General features: G+C 44.6%; 2 protein-coding genes and 1 non-coding gene across 3 annotated transcripts in view; 1 reads left to right on the forward strand and 2 right to left on the reverse strand.

Moving 5' to 3' along the window:
• Positions 1-1,369: 1,369 nt before the first annotated feature.
• Positions 1,370-8,515, reverse strand: LOC131259520 (tyrosine-protein kinase Shark). Its single transcript, XM_058261026.1, has 7 exons — positions 8,151-8,515; positions 7,658-7,754; positions 7,101-7,585; positions 4,343-6,734; positions 4,093-4,264; positions 2,147-3,438; positions 1,370-1,925 (listed from the first exon to the last, which is right to left on the reverse strand). Exons 2-6 carry the CDS (start codon positions 7,731-7,733, stop codon positions 3,015-3,017), a joined length of 3,549 nt encoding a protein of 1,182 aa, XP_058117009.1. The 5' UTR covers positions 7,734-7,754; positions 8,151-8,515; the 3' UTR covers positions 1,370-1,925; positions 2,147-3,014.
• A 3,228-nt stretch (positions 8,516-11,743) lies between these two features.
• Positions 11,744-11,815, forward strand: Trnae-cuc (transfer RNA glutamic acid (anticodon CUC)). Its single transcript has one exon. It is a non-coding gene; the product is annotated as a tRNA-Glu (tRNA).
• Positions 11,816-12,712: 897 nt separating this feature from the next.
• Positions 12,713-13,492, reverse strand: part of LOC131259524 (uncharacterized) — a 39,899-nt gene continuing 39,119 nt past the window's right edge. The window contains exons 8-10 of the mRNA XM_058261030.1: positions 13,112-13,431; positions 12,827-13,005; positions 12,713-12,760 (exon numbers count right to left, since the gene is read on the reverse strand). Of these exons, the coding sequence (XP_058117013.1) occupies positions 12,713-12,760; positions 12,827-13,005; positions 13,112-13,431 (547 nt within the window). The remainder of the gene's footprint in view (positions 12,761-12,826; positions 13,006-13,111; positions 13,432-13,492) is intronic.

Raw genomic sequence — 13,492 nt, forward strand, 5'->3', positions numbered from 1 at the left:
AAGTTTCACTCAAGAGCGGGTTGAAAAATTTCGGTGCTGCAGCGCGAATGCGACGGAGCATAAGTCAGTCGCTGCGTCTCGCTCCGATCCACGGGGATAGGCCTGAGTTCATTCAAAATTGGTAGTAGGGTGGGTAGGGTTCTGCGGGTAAAAATTTCGAGCAGTATAATAAACCATCGTTTCTGGCATCGCATACGCTCTGACTTCAGCGTTGAAGATGGTTTATTATATGATGTGTCTGGGGTAGTTGTTAAATAAACAAATCTTCCGCGCAAGATATTTTATTGTAAAATATCCTTAGGGAAGTCGATATTTTTGTGAAACTAGGCACAAGAATATACATTTTTAACATTAGAGTGGATGAAAAAGCTTTAATAAAAAAGTAAAAACACAAATAATTACCGGTTATGTCGCCGATGGGCAAACGAATGTTTAAAGAACATTTGGCAATTTAACACCTAAGTTACTATGGATAGGACTAGTTATTGAGCATCTTTTTTATATTTATTAGCTTATCGAAAAACAAGTAAGTTTTTTTTAAACAGAGTTGGTTGGCTGAACCAAATTGGGTAATCCCAGTCTTCAACGAACCGAACCATATCCGGTTGTATGAACGAAGGCAAAAAATGGCGTATTCCACCTAATTTTTCTAATAAAAAGAAAAATTTAGCATTTATTTATAATTTATAGAGAGAGCTTACCGAATGCAGTTTACAGTTGAGCCAAATGCCTTGGTTCGATACGAATGAGTCGATATAATTTTCTACGATATGGAAATCCACTAAAATATTTTCTGTGACATGAATTAGTGGCAGAAGATTTACTTTGCATTAATTCTCGTTGTAAAATGTCCCACCTCTTGCACACAAACCGAAGTAAATGGCAGAATGGCCAATGTTTTTTACGAATTACACTAGGCAATAGATTTCACAAGCTTGTATTTTCCATATCGTGTTGTTATTTGTTCATTTGTAGTTAATAAAAATGTAAGAAAAAAACTAGTTACAAATTTAATTAATAATGAAAAACAAAAAGGAGTTTTTTTTATTAAAAATTGTTTTGAAAACGTTCAATTCAAATTGTTTGTAATCAAAGCGTCAAAGTAGGCTATGTATCAATGGTTTAACATTTAACCATGGTCAATTGAAACAGTACGCGATACCAAATTCGAGCGGCTAAAATAGACCATTGCTTAATTTAAGCCATGGTTAAAATTAAACAAATTCGTATGCGATTCCACCTATTATTTGTTGTTTTTTTTTTTAAAGTACCGGTTCACTAACACCCATGCAGACAACTGATTGTTTAGTGATATTGTAAAACAGAACATTTCTTATGTTAAGAGTTCTACAAATTGTGTCTACCTTCGTTTTGTAGTTCCTTTATTTCAATGTATTCGTTGGAGTATATGATCGCTGGAACTTTACATTCATTTACACACTGAAACGTTTTATCGTTCTACACTTAATCAAATTTCACATCATTTCGATTCGGCTAGTGCATTTTTCTAACTTTACGTACATTTCATGGCAAAACATGGCGCACCAGAACTTGTTGAACAGAGGGCGGTAACAGGAAAGAAAATGGTACATCCACATTAAAGCTTATACGTTTTGTGCTTATGGTAGTTTATGCATAGGCGGTACCGAAATGCTGGTAAAAAGTGAAAATATAATAGGAATACCAAAGTAACTCAGTGTGGCATCAATGGGGTAATTGATTCTGTAACTAAAGAGTATACTTTTAATCAGCTGGACGGTTTTCTTGTCTTTTAACAAACAATCAAGAATGATGTGCGCCGTTTTCTTTTGGGTCTTCCCACGTTTAACGAAACTAAATCCAGCGGCGCACACAATCGGGACTTTCTTATGTTTTACTGCACCTTTTTACATAAAATAAATTCCATTTATTCAAGGGTTCTTCTTCTTGGCGTAACGACCTCCTTGGTCATGCCTGCCCGTTTAAGGGCTTACGAGACTTGTTTCCCTGTTGTACGTGGATAGTCAGTCCTCTCGTACAGGGGAGGGTCCGGTCTCGGTTGGGATTCGAACCCACGCCGTCGAGGTGGTGAGCCCCGGCGCTCATGGGACGATTTTCTAACCGGCGCTACCGCTCGGCTGTCGCGGACCCCCCAAGGGTATCTTACTTTAATAATTTTTACTATCTGCATATTCTCTGCTGTCTGTAAATATGCCACGCATAAACGAAAGGTAAATTGCATCCGGTTTAGAAAAACAATTGCTTGGCATTGAGATGGCCACAAGTCATCCGACGGCCTGGGCTGGATCTCCTTTATGGACTAGCGTGAGACGTCGATGAAACATACATTATAAAACCACGTGATCGACCCATCAAAGGAATTTATTCGATTTTGGTGGCACGTTTTGTTTCTTATTATACATTCCGTTGTTTCAAATGGCATGCGAAACTTTATGACACTTCGATAGAACGAAACACATTAACAAAGAATACTTGCAGGATGGTTGCCCGTTCAAATATTGTAAACAAAAAATGCATGAAAAGAATTCCGTTTCGATTTAAATTCGCTTGTGGAAGTGTCGTTTTCTATGATCCTTGCTAAATAAATACTATTATTTTGTAGTACTTGACAATTTTATCATTCTGTATCTTGGAAACTTTTTGAAGCGAAGAGTGCAAAATAAACTGAATCATGCAACTGGAAACACAATATTTTTAAATTATATTTTTATAAAACAAAACCCATGAAAAGTAAATCAAAAATATAAAAAAGCATCGAAAAGATGATGAGAAAAGCATAAATAAATGTTGATAAATAACTAAATTGTAGTAAAATTATAACACAACCAAGGGAGGGGAAGGCGTAAAAATAGAATAAAATGAAAGTGGAAACGCAATGTGTTTCCACCTCATAATACTTGCACAAACGTTAATTATAAAACGTATACGTACATATACACACTCCTGGGAAGTCACTTTTATCACCTTTGGAAGAGCCATAATAAGCCGGGCAATGGTTTGGGGGTTCGCCTTTCCTACACCGTCGACGGGGTGATGGCAGCCACATTGTCCCCGCCTCCGGTAATGGCGCCGACGTTGTTCGGCGGAGATGACGAAATGGTCGCACTGTTGGCGTTGATTTCTGTGCCCGCTCCGACCAGCTCCTGCAGGTTCTGGTACGCGATGTCATCGGAGAAGAACCGATGCAGGAACTTGAAGGTCGGTCGCTGCTTCGGGTTGTACTGCCAGCAGTTGCGCATTACCGCGAACACCTTGTCCGGGCAGGCGTCCGGCTTGGCCAGCCGCTGGCCCGCCTCGATTAGCGTGATCACGTCGACGCCCTTCATGTCGTGATAGGGTGGGGCGCCGTACGAGAACATCTCCCACAGCGTCACTCCGAACGACCACACGTCGCTGGCGTGCGAGAACGTACCGTAGTTGAAGCTTTCCGGTGCATACCTATGAAGGCATAAACAAAAAAACAAATTAACAGACTGATTTCTTAAAGGGAGTAAAACAAATACAATGATCCAGGAAAAATAGCATCCCCATGCATGTGTATCATATCAATGCATGTAACATGCACTGAATTCATCTATTTTTCATTAAAAAACAAAGAACATCAGTAATTTTCTATTCAAAGATCAAAAGCAGCTTGTTTTTGTGTTGTAGTCTCGAGCCAGGCTCGATCAAAACTATGAAGGAGTTTAATTGAATCTGTCGTGGTCAAAATAGTAAATCAACAACAGCGGAATTAATGTTGATTAAAGTCACTTATGTAGTTAGAAGAAGAAGTAGATGTTTAAGAAGCTAGTATTTCAGAGACTACCATAAGAATCTTTAAGGAACCCTGCCCAGACGATTTTACATCGGAAAAAGCGGTTTGGAACGATACGAGAGCTCCAAGCTCGAAGAATGAACGGCACAAAGGTCTGGTGAAATCATACTTTCAGAACATTCACGACGTCGTGACGATGATGGATAAAGTTCCGGTAACTTTCGTAAAACAGCCTTCATACAACATTGCCTAACAAATTGTACGTCTTCCAATGGTTAGCATATTTTATGGAAGCAATCTCCGAAGCTAAAAATAATAGCCATGTTGTTACTTACCATTTGATGGGCCACTTGCCGCCCTGACTAGCACGGTAGTACTCCTGCCCGGCACCGATGGCTCGCGACAGCCCAAAGTCGGATATTTTGGCTTGGTACTTGTTCGCGAGCAGGATATTGCGGGCCGCCAGATCCCGGTGCACGAAATGTTGCTCCTCCAGGTACTGCATGCCTACGGGATGATGGGAAAAAAATAGAGTAATTGATGGAGCAGGGGGAGCCATAACTAATTCTGTTCATCGCCACTTACCGCTGGCAATTTGTGCCGCCCAGATCATCATCTCCTGGTGCGGAACGATCGTGGCCTTGTGCTTCGTGATGTACACGAGCATCGAACCGAGCGGGATCAGTTCCTGCACCATAATCAACGGTGGACCCTTGCAGATACCGATGAGACGCACGATGCAGTGATGCCGCAGCCGTATCATGACGCTCGCTTCGCGCAGAAAATCCGTCCGCTCGCGGCGTTCCTGATTGTCCAGCACCTTCTTGATCGCCACTGGAAGCCGACCCATGCCGAGCATTTTGATCGGAGGACTAACGGAACCGTTGCTGCTGCCCGCCGTCGTTTCCACTGGCCACGGTTCCAGGTAGCCCTGGTACACGTACCCGAACTCACCCCGTCCCAGCGTAACCTCCGGGTGGATGCACTCCTTCGGGATGAAATAGTTCGGACCGTCCACCTGGGAGGCCCGTTCGTTCTGTTGAAACATGGAGAAGAAGACACTCTCACCGGACAGTACGCTCGCCCTGCTGAATGCAGATTGGGTCGAATCGAGCCGCTCGAATAACCGGCTCGCCCGTAGGGCGCCACCGTTCGTCGGGGAGGTCGGTGATTGACACTCTTCCACCGAGACGCTGCTAAAGATCGGCACGTTCCGTGTCATGACGTAGTTCGTTGGGGCGGGCTTAATCGCGGGTGGTGGCCCCGCTCCTTCGTCGTTGTTATTACTCGACACTGGTGCAGGTCCCTCCGCCCCCACAAGTGGTGGACGCGTAGGAAGCAACGACAGCGGGGGTGGAATCGGTACCTCCACGAAGTAGATGTCTTCGCTTTCCTCGTCCGGCATTCGGTTGGAGTGAACCGGATCATCGCTTTGAGTGAAGTAGTCGGTGCTACTGGCCGGTGTAGTATCGTGGACGTTATTGTTGACACTATCGAGCGAAGTGTTGGACAGCTTCGGAGGAATGGCCGGTGGAGCGTCATCGGTGGGCGGAACATCCGCCGGGTATGTCGAAGAACTGAGCACCGGGGGAGAGATTGGTACTGGAGCGACGCCGGTGACCGGCGGTTCACCGATGTCAATGTCCACGATGGCACAGTTGTTGGTCGGAATTTTGTAGATATCATCGGCCGCGGCACAGCTGGCCACCAGGTTAAAGTCGGAAGAAAACTTCAACTGCTGCAGCAACTTCGACGGACTTACGGTGGGTTCGATGGAGGAGGACGAGGGCGAGGCTGTTGTAGGCGGCAAACCAAGCCCAACCGAATTAATTGAATGATCACCGGTGCTACCCGATGACACGCGTCCGTTCGCATCGGTAGGATCACCACCGGAAGGTGTTTTCGGTTTTTGCTTGCTTTTGCGCAGACTTCGCATGCCTTCCATGAACGTTTTCTTCAGCGTCGCCGTCGACTTTTGTTCGTCGACTTCTCCGCGTCCTCCTTTGGGGCTTCTGTTCGGTGGCCGTTCCGGGCTGCGCTCGAACAATCCGACCCGATTCATCTGCATCATCGCATCGTTCGGCACGGAAAGATTCCGCATCGGAGCACCAGGCAGTCCGCTGTTAGGTCCGCCACCCTTTGCCGGTTGTAGTGTGGCACTTTCGCTCGATTTGCGAAACATGCTCGTGAGTGTACTGGAAGAAGTTCCGACCCCGTTCGAACCGACGAGCGATGAAAGGAACGAGGACGAGGATGATCCAGGAGCGCCCCCTTCCGTTGCGGCTCGATTTATTCGATGCTTCGACTTCGGTATGGTGGCGAACGTGGGAATGGGTGGCTTCGGACCAGGCGGTACCGGGTGGCGCAAGTTAACCGGCAGCCCATCGGAAAACCGGGTGTAGTGCTCGATCAGGTGTTCGAGCGAGTTCATAAACGGACCCTCGTCAATGTACAGCCAATCCTGTTGACGCTGGATTATGAAATGCTTTGGCTCGTCGTCGTATAACATCGTCAGCACGTCCACGTTCTGTTTGGCCGAGTAGCGCACCAGGTACGTACCGGAGCTGGATTCCGCACCGTTCTCCGCCGGCCCGCTGTTCTCCTTGTTGTGCTGCTGCCCTCGCTTGGTCTTGCTGTGCGCTTTGAGACTGTCGACGGCCGCCATGCGCTCCAACGTTCCGTGGTACCAGTGCTCCCGGCGTGTGATGGGATCCCGTGGATTATACTGATTGAGGTACTCCACCACCTGATAATGGCCACGGTGACGCGCCAGGTCGGACGGCATTTCGCCAAAGTTTGATCGCGGCCGGTGTGGGACATGGTGGCGCAACATTTCTTTGATCGTTTCCAGATTCCCGTTGTTTGCCGCTTCGTGCAAAGGTACCCAGCCTGTATCGCTGTTGCGTGCCTGTAGATTAGCGGACGCGCTCACCAACATCCGTACCATTTCTAGCCCGTTCCGTTTGGCGCATGCGTACTGGAAAGAAAACGGAAATCGAGTATTAATTTTGTGCCTGACCCAATGTCTGATGTCAAAGATGTCAAAGAATAATTCTAAAAACGATTCGTATTCGTATTATCGTGAAAAGAATTCTAAAGTTCAATTTCAAGGTGGACTTATATTAATATTGATGATGCTGAATATTGCAAATAACATGTTATAGTTTTTTTGTTTGTGAAATTTAAACGAGAATGCATACTTACAATTTAAATAGAATGAGCATGTTATAAAATATTACGAAAATCTGCAACATATGTCATAGAGCTGATAAACAGTATTTCCTTAAAAAATATTTTTACTATTTTTCTCACATTACAACGTGAGTAATTCTTCTCTACTTACATGAAGTGGCGTGTTGCCTTTTGCATCGCGGCTGTTGATGTTCGCACCCCGTTCGATCAACTTCTGAAGGATCTTATCGTCCGCATGCAGGCACGCCAGATGAACCGCCGTCTGGCCGTCCTGATTTTTGGAGTCAATGTTTCTATACCCACACTTCAGCAACTCCGAGACGACGGTATAATTGCTCTCCTTTGTCGCCCGGTGCAACAGGTTGGTCGTACCATGGCTGCGGACATCGTGCGGTGGTGGTTCGTTCCGGCAGATCACCTGCAACCGCGTCACCAGGTTGCCCTTCTCCTTCTGATAGTGCTCGATCAGCGAGTCGAGACCGTGGATCGGTGTGTGATCGTGGATAGAGAAGAACGCGTCGTCCCCGTGGCGCCGGATAGCATAGTGCACCACCTCACCCATGAATAGCACCGACAGCACATAGTCACCCTCGGAGGAGGAGCTTTCGCGCACCAGAAACACCCCATCACTGCCCTCTGGAGGTGAATAAGAAAACGATTCATTGTGATGTGAGGTTGAAAAAGAATATCGTATTGGGAAAAACCTACCGCGCCTTAGGATGTCCTCTGCGTCTTCGCGCGATATCTTGCCATGGAACCAGCATAGGTTCTCCTCCCGATTCATTCTGAGGATGTAGGATTTGGTCTGAAAAAACGACAAATTGCATTGGTAACATTCCAGCAAAACGCCCCCTTCGCAAACAGAGGGACGTCCACATAGATGTGCAATTAATTAGTCTAAATTGTCGCTGATGGACTAACATCCGTCGTCCAGCATCGTGCCTTCTCGCTCGTTCCTTCAAGAACGCAACCGGCCAGAGGCGTACGGAAACGTATACGATTGTATATTCGAACAGGTTGTTCTAAGGCGCTTGCACACAGCACCTTCGAATGTTCAGTGATTGCGATTTACGATGTGCAATGCGGGACAATTGCTGGCAACAATGGTATGGAATCACTATCTCCCGAAAGGGTGCCTTTCTGCTTCTTATCATTCACGAAACATCCAATCGCAAAGCACAACTCAATTCGTTAGACTTACCCAAGAGTGTGTGTGCGTTTGTTAATCCTTCACTTTTCTTTTTGCCCTTCGATTGCTATCTTACGCCCTTTAGCGCAGAACAATGGTCAACACATAATTTCGGATGTGTTATCGTGGCGACCGTTGGCACAAGGGAAAAGGAATGTGGAATGCAGCAACAGACGGAAAGTCACATAGGAAACCGTCGTCGTCGTTGGTTCGACGCAAACGATTTTGCGCATGCACAGATCGATTGATGGCCACTGTTTGGAATTCCACTCCAATCGCTTTTGTTCGAGAAGGGAAAATAATGTTCACGACGATCCACTTGTTTATGTCTACTAGATGTTTGGTTTTTCCCGTGGCAATCAAAATAAACGAAAAGATAAACGGAGCTCGCGAGGGGAACTTCGCTCGAAGGGGTGTTTTTCTTCCGAACTGTTTCTGGAGAAAGATACTGCTATGTTGCCTTTGCACCGTTTGACAGTTCTTGTAGCCTGCACAGTTGGTGTTTGTGTTTGGTCTTCTTTCCGAAAAAATATAGCACTCTGATTTGACCACCCCCTCCTCACACGCACCAATGTGATTCGTTTTCTCTTTCGCCCGTAGTGTCGATGGCGCTGACTGTTTGTTTTTTTCTCAGTTGTTGCTATAGGTTTGCGCTTGGTACGTAAATGAGAAAGGTTATATCGAGGGTTGTATTCTTCCACGATTGACGCGATCCACGTAAACAAACGCGCGGCGCTCCTGTCATTTGCGCAGATTGCCCGTATCGTTTTTGAATCAATCGTTGCAGAAATTAATTTTGTTCAAAAATAGCCATACTTTGCAACGCGACGCATTAAAATAGTTATAAATTTTGTCAACCCATCATTATGATGCGCTTACTGAATAATTTGGTAGATTAAATACAACAAGCGTATGCATTATTATCAGTCATTTGTTCCTCGAGTTGCTATTGGTAGTTTACGAGGTTGCATATTGAAATAACTAACCAGTAATCCGTCGGGTGAATATTATCAGATGGAGGACATATTTGCAAACTTTGGTTGTTGCTTATTAAATTATCCAGCGAGAATATTACAATAATATGAAAAAGATCAGTAGTTTGTTAATGTCAGTCTATAGCATAACTATGAAGAATTGGGAGACCTTCGAACTATTTAGATTGGATTATGAGCCACATAAAAATATTCTGAACATTTGATGAACATATGGGTGCCACATGTAGTCTAAATCAGCATAGTACTGCCAAAATCTGTCTGGTTGCTAGAGTTGTTGATCTTTTTTTTAATAACATAACGTCTCTGAACGTTGTTTTATAAACGATGTTACGATGTATATGTACAAAAGTATAAAATTACGCTAGGCAATGAGTTGATACGGTAGTTTAAAAATTTAACTCATTGTTAAAAAACAACTCAGGAGTAACAGACAGGCCGGCATCTTGCTAACTGACGTTAAATATATTTTAAATTGAAAGCCGGACATATTAAACTGTAACGTATGGCCTATCACGTTTTTTTATTATTTATTTAATATATTAGCTGATCAGCGGTTGTAGCGCCATTTGAGTTAGTAAGTAACAGGTGGTTAATGCCATATCATTGATATCATATCAGACTCAATTATGTTTGAGTTTGTGTGCATTCATTGTGATACATGTTTCTCTATTTCGATTTTTGTTATCGATTTTTGTATTCTGCTTTAAACTCATGTATCACAGCAAACTCAACAATCGGTATTTTCTGAATGAGCTTTAAATCGGATTCATTCATCATGTGTGAAAATGTTATTATAATCATCATGCTCCACCATTAAACAGTATCTTCTAATGGTAGTCCCATACAGTAATATTTCATATCAGAAGATCGGAGTATAACCCCCGCTTTGTGACAACCACCTTTTCTACGACAAAGAACATAAATCACCGGTAGGATTAAAGTTGCCGGCAAAACTTACCTTCACAATCACATAGTCGCTTCGTAACATTTTCACAGCCACCCATTGGAGCTGGTATGGAACCAGCTAGAGGAGGGTAGCTTAAGTCACACCGAATGTACTCTTTCCCAAGTAGTGCTGAATTAACACATCGGAAATACTGAGCGGGTGGAAGGTAAAGTTCCGGTTCCGAGTAACGGTAAACAATCACCACCTGCTGTGATTTTCTGTACGGGTGGGTGGTGGGCCTCGTTTTTCACTCTCTTTTTCCAGACGCGGCTTTGTCGGTCATGTTTTTGCTCCGGTTAGAACTTCGCCAAGCGATGAGGCAACACACACATAAATTCTTCCTCCGGAGTGAGTCACTGACTTCGCGTTTGACAACGGTTAGAACCCGCGACCGGATGGACCAACCGATGGAGTCTAGCAAAACAAAAAAGATAGCAGCAGGCGATGTCTGGCGCTGTGGAATCGCGCGCTTGCGAACGGACTTGGTACAAAGTTCAAGCAACTTGTGCGTGACCCTGCTGTTTGACTAATCCGATAAACTTGCCACCAGCAGCAGCAGACGACAATGCACTAATACGACCCCACGACACCATGTGCCAGTGGTTTAGTATTCAAATCAGAAAAAAACATCACACGCTGCGAGTAGCCCGCCGACAATAAATAATGATTCATCACTTGCCATCTCCCGTTTGGAGATGGAATGTGTCATTGCACAGAAGATCGAAAACGTTGTTGGTCTCTGGTACACTTAGATAACAAATTCACGCCCCTTTACGCTTAGCATGAACATTTTTTAAATGCACAAAATCCGAATTTCCAATCAATTGAACAAATCATGATTCGCAAGGCACAAGTGTAAACCACGATAATAATCTCTCGCGTTCCGAGAGGAACGAAAACACGTGCCTTCCCGGTCGCGTCTAGAATAAGACTGGCGATGCTCTTCTGAGTCGTACTGTTTCTCTACCAACGCCACAGAGAGTGTGATGAGTTCATGCGCTTCGTTTCATCCAGCGACGAAGAAGGTTTATTTAGAGCATTTTGCACAACGGGAACCATCTGGCGCTAGCGTGGGAAATTCTGCCCAATAAAAACAATGGACCCATGTGTTCTTCCTCATCAAAATAGATACGAAAGTGAACAGGTTTAATCATAAGCCAAAGTAAAAGGACTTGAACAAATATTCGTTAAATGTCTGCTATAGCTATTATTCAACGGTCACTGACAATATTTATTTAATTTAAATATTAACTTAAAATTTCGTCCAACAAAACGTGCATTGTCTTCACAATAGCACACAATCAACGTAGTTGCGTATGTGCGCGTGCTTTCTTTCCGTATGGGATACGTATTATATCATCGAATTGCATCATCTCCAAGCGCTCGATGTGATAGGCGCGAGAAAGTTGGAAAGTGTTGGGACGGGGGCGACATTCATCCCCAAAGGGGTTCATTTTCGTGAACCAAACTGCATGTTTGTTTTTATTTTCACGATGGATGAGTCATCGCCGCTTGCCGGACGGAGTTTCCCGTACGTCATGCGCGTGTCTGGCGACCGCGTGTTGCCAAGCGGGCGCCCGGTGTTTTGTACCATTGAAAATAAAAATAGGATTTTTCTGAACATATCGGATCGGTTTGGTTAGTTGTAGCAAACTCGCAACAAGTCCCATATTGTCTAGTGGTTAGGATATCCGGCTCTCACCCGGAAGGCCCGGGTTCGATTCCCGGTATGGGAAAAGAATGATTTTTTCTCAATAATTAACAGCCATGTTTCATCTCTCTTATATTAGCATTAAAGGGTACAATCCTTAAAGCGTTATTACATTCGCGTTGTTTTGCCATATTTTTAAATAAAACATCATTTTAATATACGTATTAATATCGATCCATAGTTTCATTCTGTTTATTAGCCTGATAAAAATAAAACATTTACAAAAGTTTGGAAAGAATAGCGGATATGAAATGTAAGTATGATGGTATGCATGTATGTATGTTTACGTGCCAGTGTGTGTTGTGTGTACGTGTGTGTGCCTTCTATTTACAAAGCGAAATATATAGTGTTTGAAAGAAAATAAACGGCTCCTAGATCCCTAGCAAGTAATTACCGTAAGGTGAAAGACAACGCATGGATGCGGTTTCGATCGTAACCTAAAGGGATCGTTCAGTGGAAAGGGATCCAACTTAATCTAATGGTAACGGGTACGAATGGACACAAATGCTCACATGTATGCGGTACCGGGGTTGGCCAGAGAAGAGAAACCATTGAAAATCTAATTTAATTTTAATTCGTACCCTATTTCTCGTACTTATTTTCCCTCGCTGCTTTTACTTATCAATGCATTATTTGCAGATGGGTCTCCGGTTTTGGTTGTCGTGCGGGTTGTCGCCGGTGGAGTGGATGATGAAGTATGCATGCGCATGCACGGTGGTTGAGATTCGATTGGTAGCGCATCCTAGTCCTCTACTAAAGACGAGTCAACAATTTAAAAATCGAGCAACAATACACTCAACGAAGGCTAGGCGAATGGTGAGAGAGAAATGGAACGTACTTAATAAAAAGCAAACTAATGGGAATGAAAGATTGCATCACTGGCGGGACAAAATGCCATTTAACGCCGCCATTGTTCTATTCACTAATCCTTATAGGTGCATCCCGCCTCGTCCGCACCGTCAGCACAGTCCTGGACCTAAGCGAATGAAGAGTGGCATGTTAGTATGAGTTCGTTGCGTTGTTTGCGTTTGTAGACACTTACTCTATCGCACAGCTGGTTAACCGATATACAAATGCCACTGACGCAACGCAGTTCACCCTCAGGGCACGGGGAAACGTGGGCCGTCGTAAGGAAGTCCCTGCTCGTGCTACTGATCTTGAAATCGTTCTCCGAGTCCGAGGTCATCATGATTTCCTTGCTGTCCTGGAAGTTCACTGGAAGGTGGTAAGAATGTTACAATCTGTCGCTTTTCCTTTCGCTGGCAATTAATCCTTCCTCATCACCCCGTTCTCAATGTGCGCGCTACCCAAAAGCTATTACCCAGTGACTTTGGCACCGATATCGTTCGGCTCGTTTCGGCCTCCGTTTGATCTTCAACCTTCGTCTCCGCTGACCGATCGGTAGTGGTCGCATCAGCCGCCGGGGCAGTGCTATCCTCCGCGGAAGTATCGTTGCGACTCTTCTGACGATTCACGAACGGTACGTTCTCCGCCGCCGTTGGTTCATACTTGTCGGCATCTTCTTCCGACGTGCCGTAGTTGGCGTATTCCCGATCACCATCTCTGGAACCCTGTGTCTGATCATGCTGGTCGGCTTCGGCCTGCGTGCGATCTTCGTTGGTTATGGTTATGTAGGGGCGACTAAAAACGGAAGTGTTATCAACGGGAAAAAAAACGAAAACGAGCCAAGTAATTAAAGAAC

Source organism: Anopheles coustani, chromosome 3, assembly GCF_943734705.1.
Source record: "Anopheles coustani chromosome 3, idAnoCousDA_361_x.2, whole genome shotgun sequence".
Classification (NCBI taxonomy): domain Eukaryota; kingdom Metazoa; phylum Arthropoda; class Insecta; order Diptera; family Culicidae; genus Anopheles; species Anopheles coustani.

Excerpts from the sequence above, each read along its gene's own strand:
- LOC131259520 (XM_058261026.1), bottom strand. The coding sequence starts at position 7,733 with ATGAATCGGGAGGAGAACCTATGCTGGTTCCATGGCAAGATATCGCGC. Across the intron at positions 6,735-7,100 it reads AAGGCAACACGCCACTTCAT|TACGCATGCGCCAAACGGAA; the intron begins GTAAGTAGAGAA and ends TTTTCTTTCCAG. Across the intron at positions 4,265-4,342 it reads GGCGGCACAAATTGCCAGCG|GCATGCAGTACCTGGAGGAG; the intron begins GTAAGTGGCGAT and ends ATCATCCCGTAG.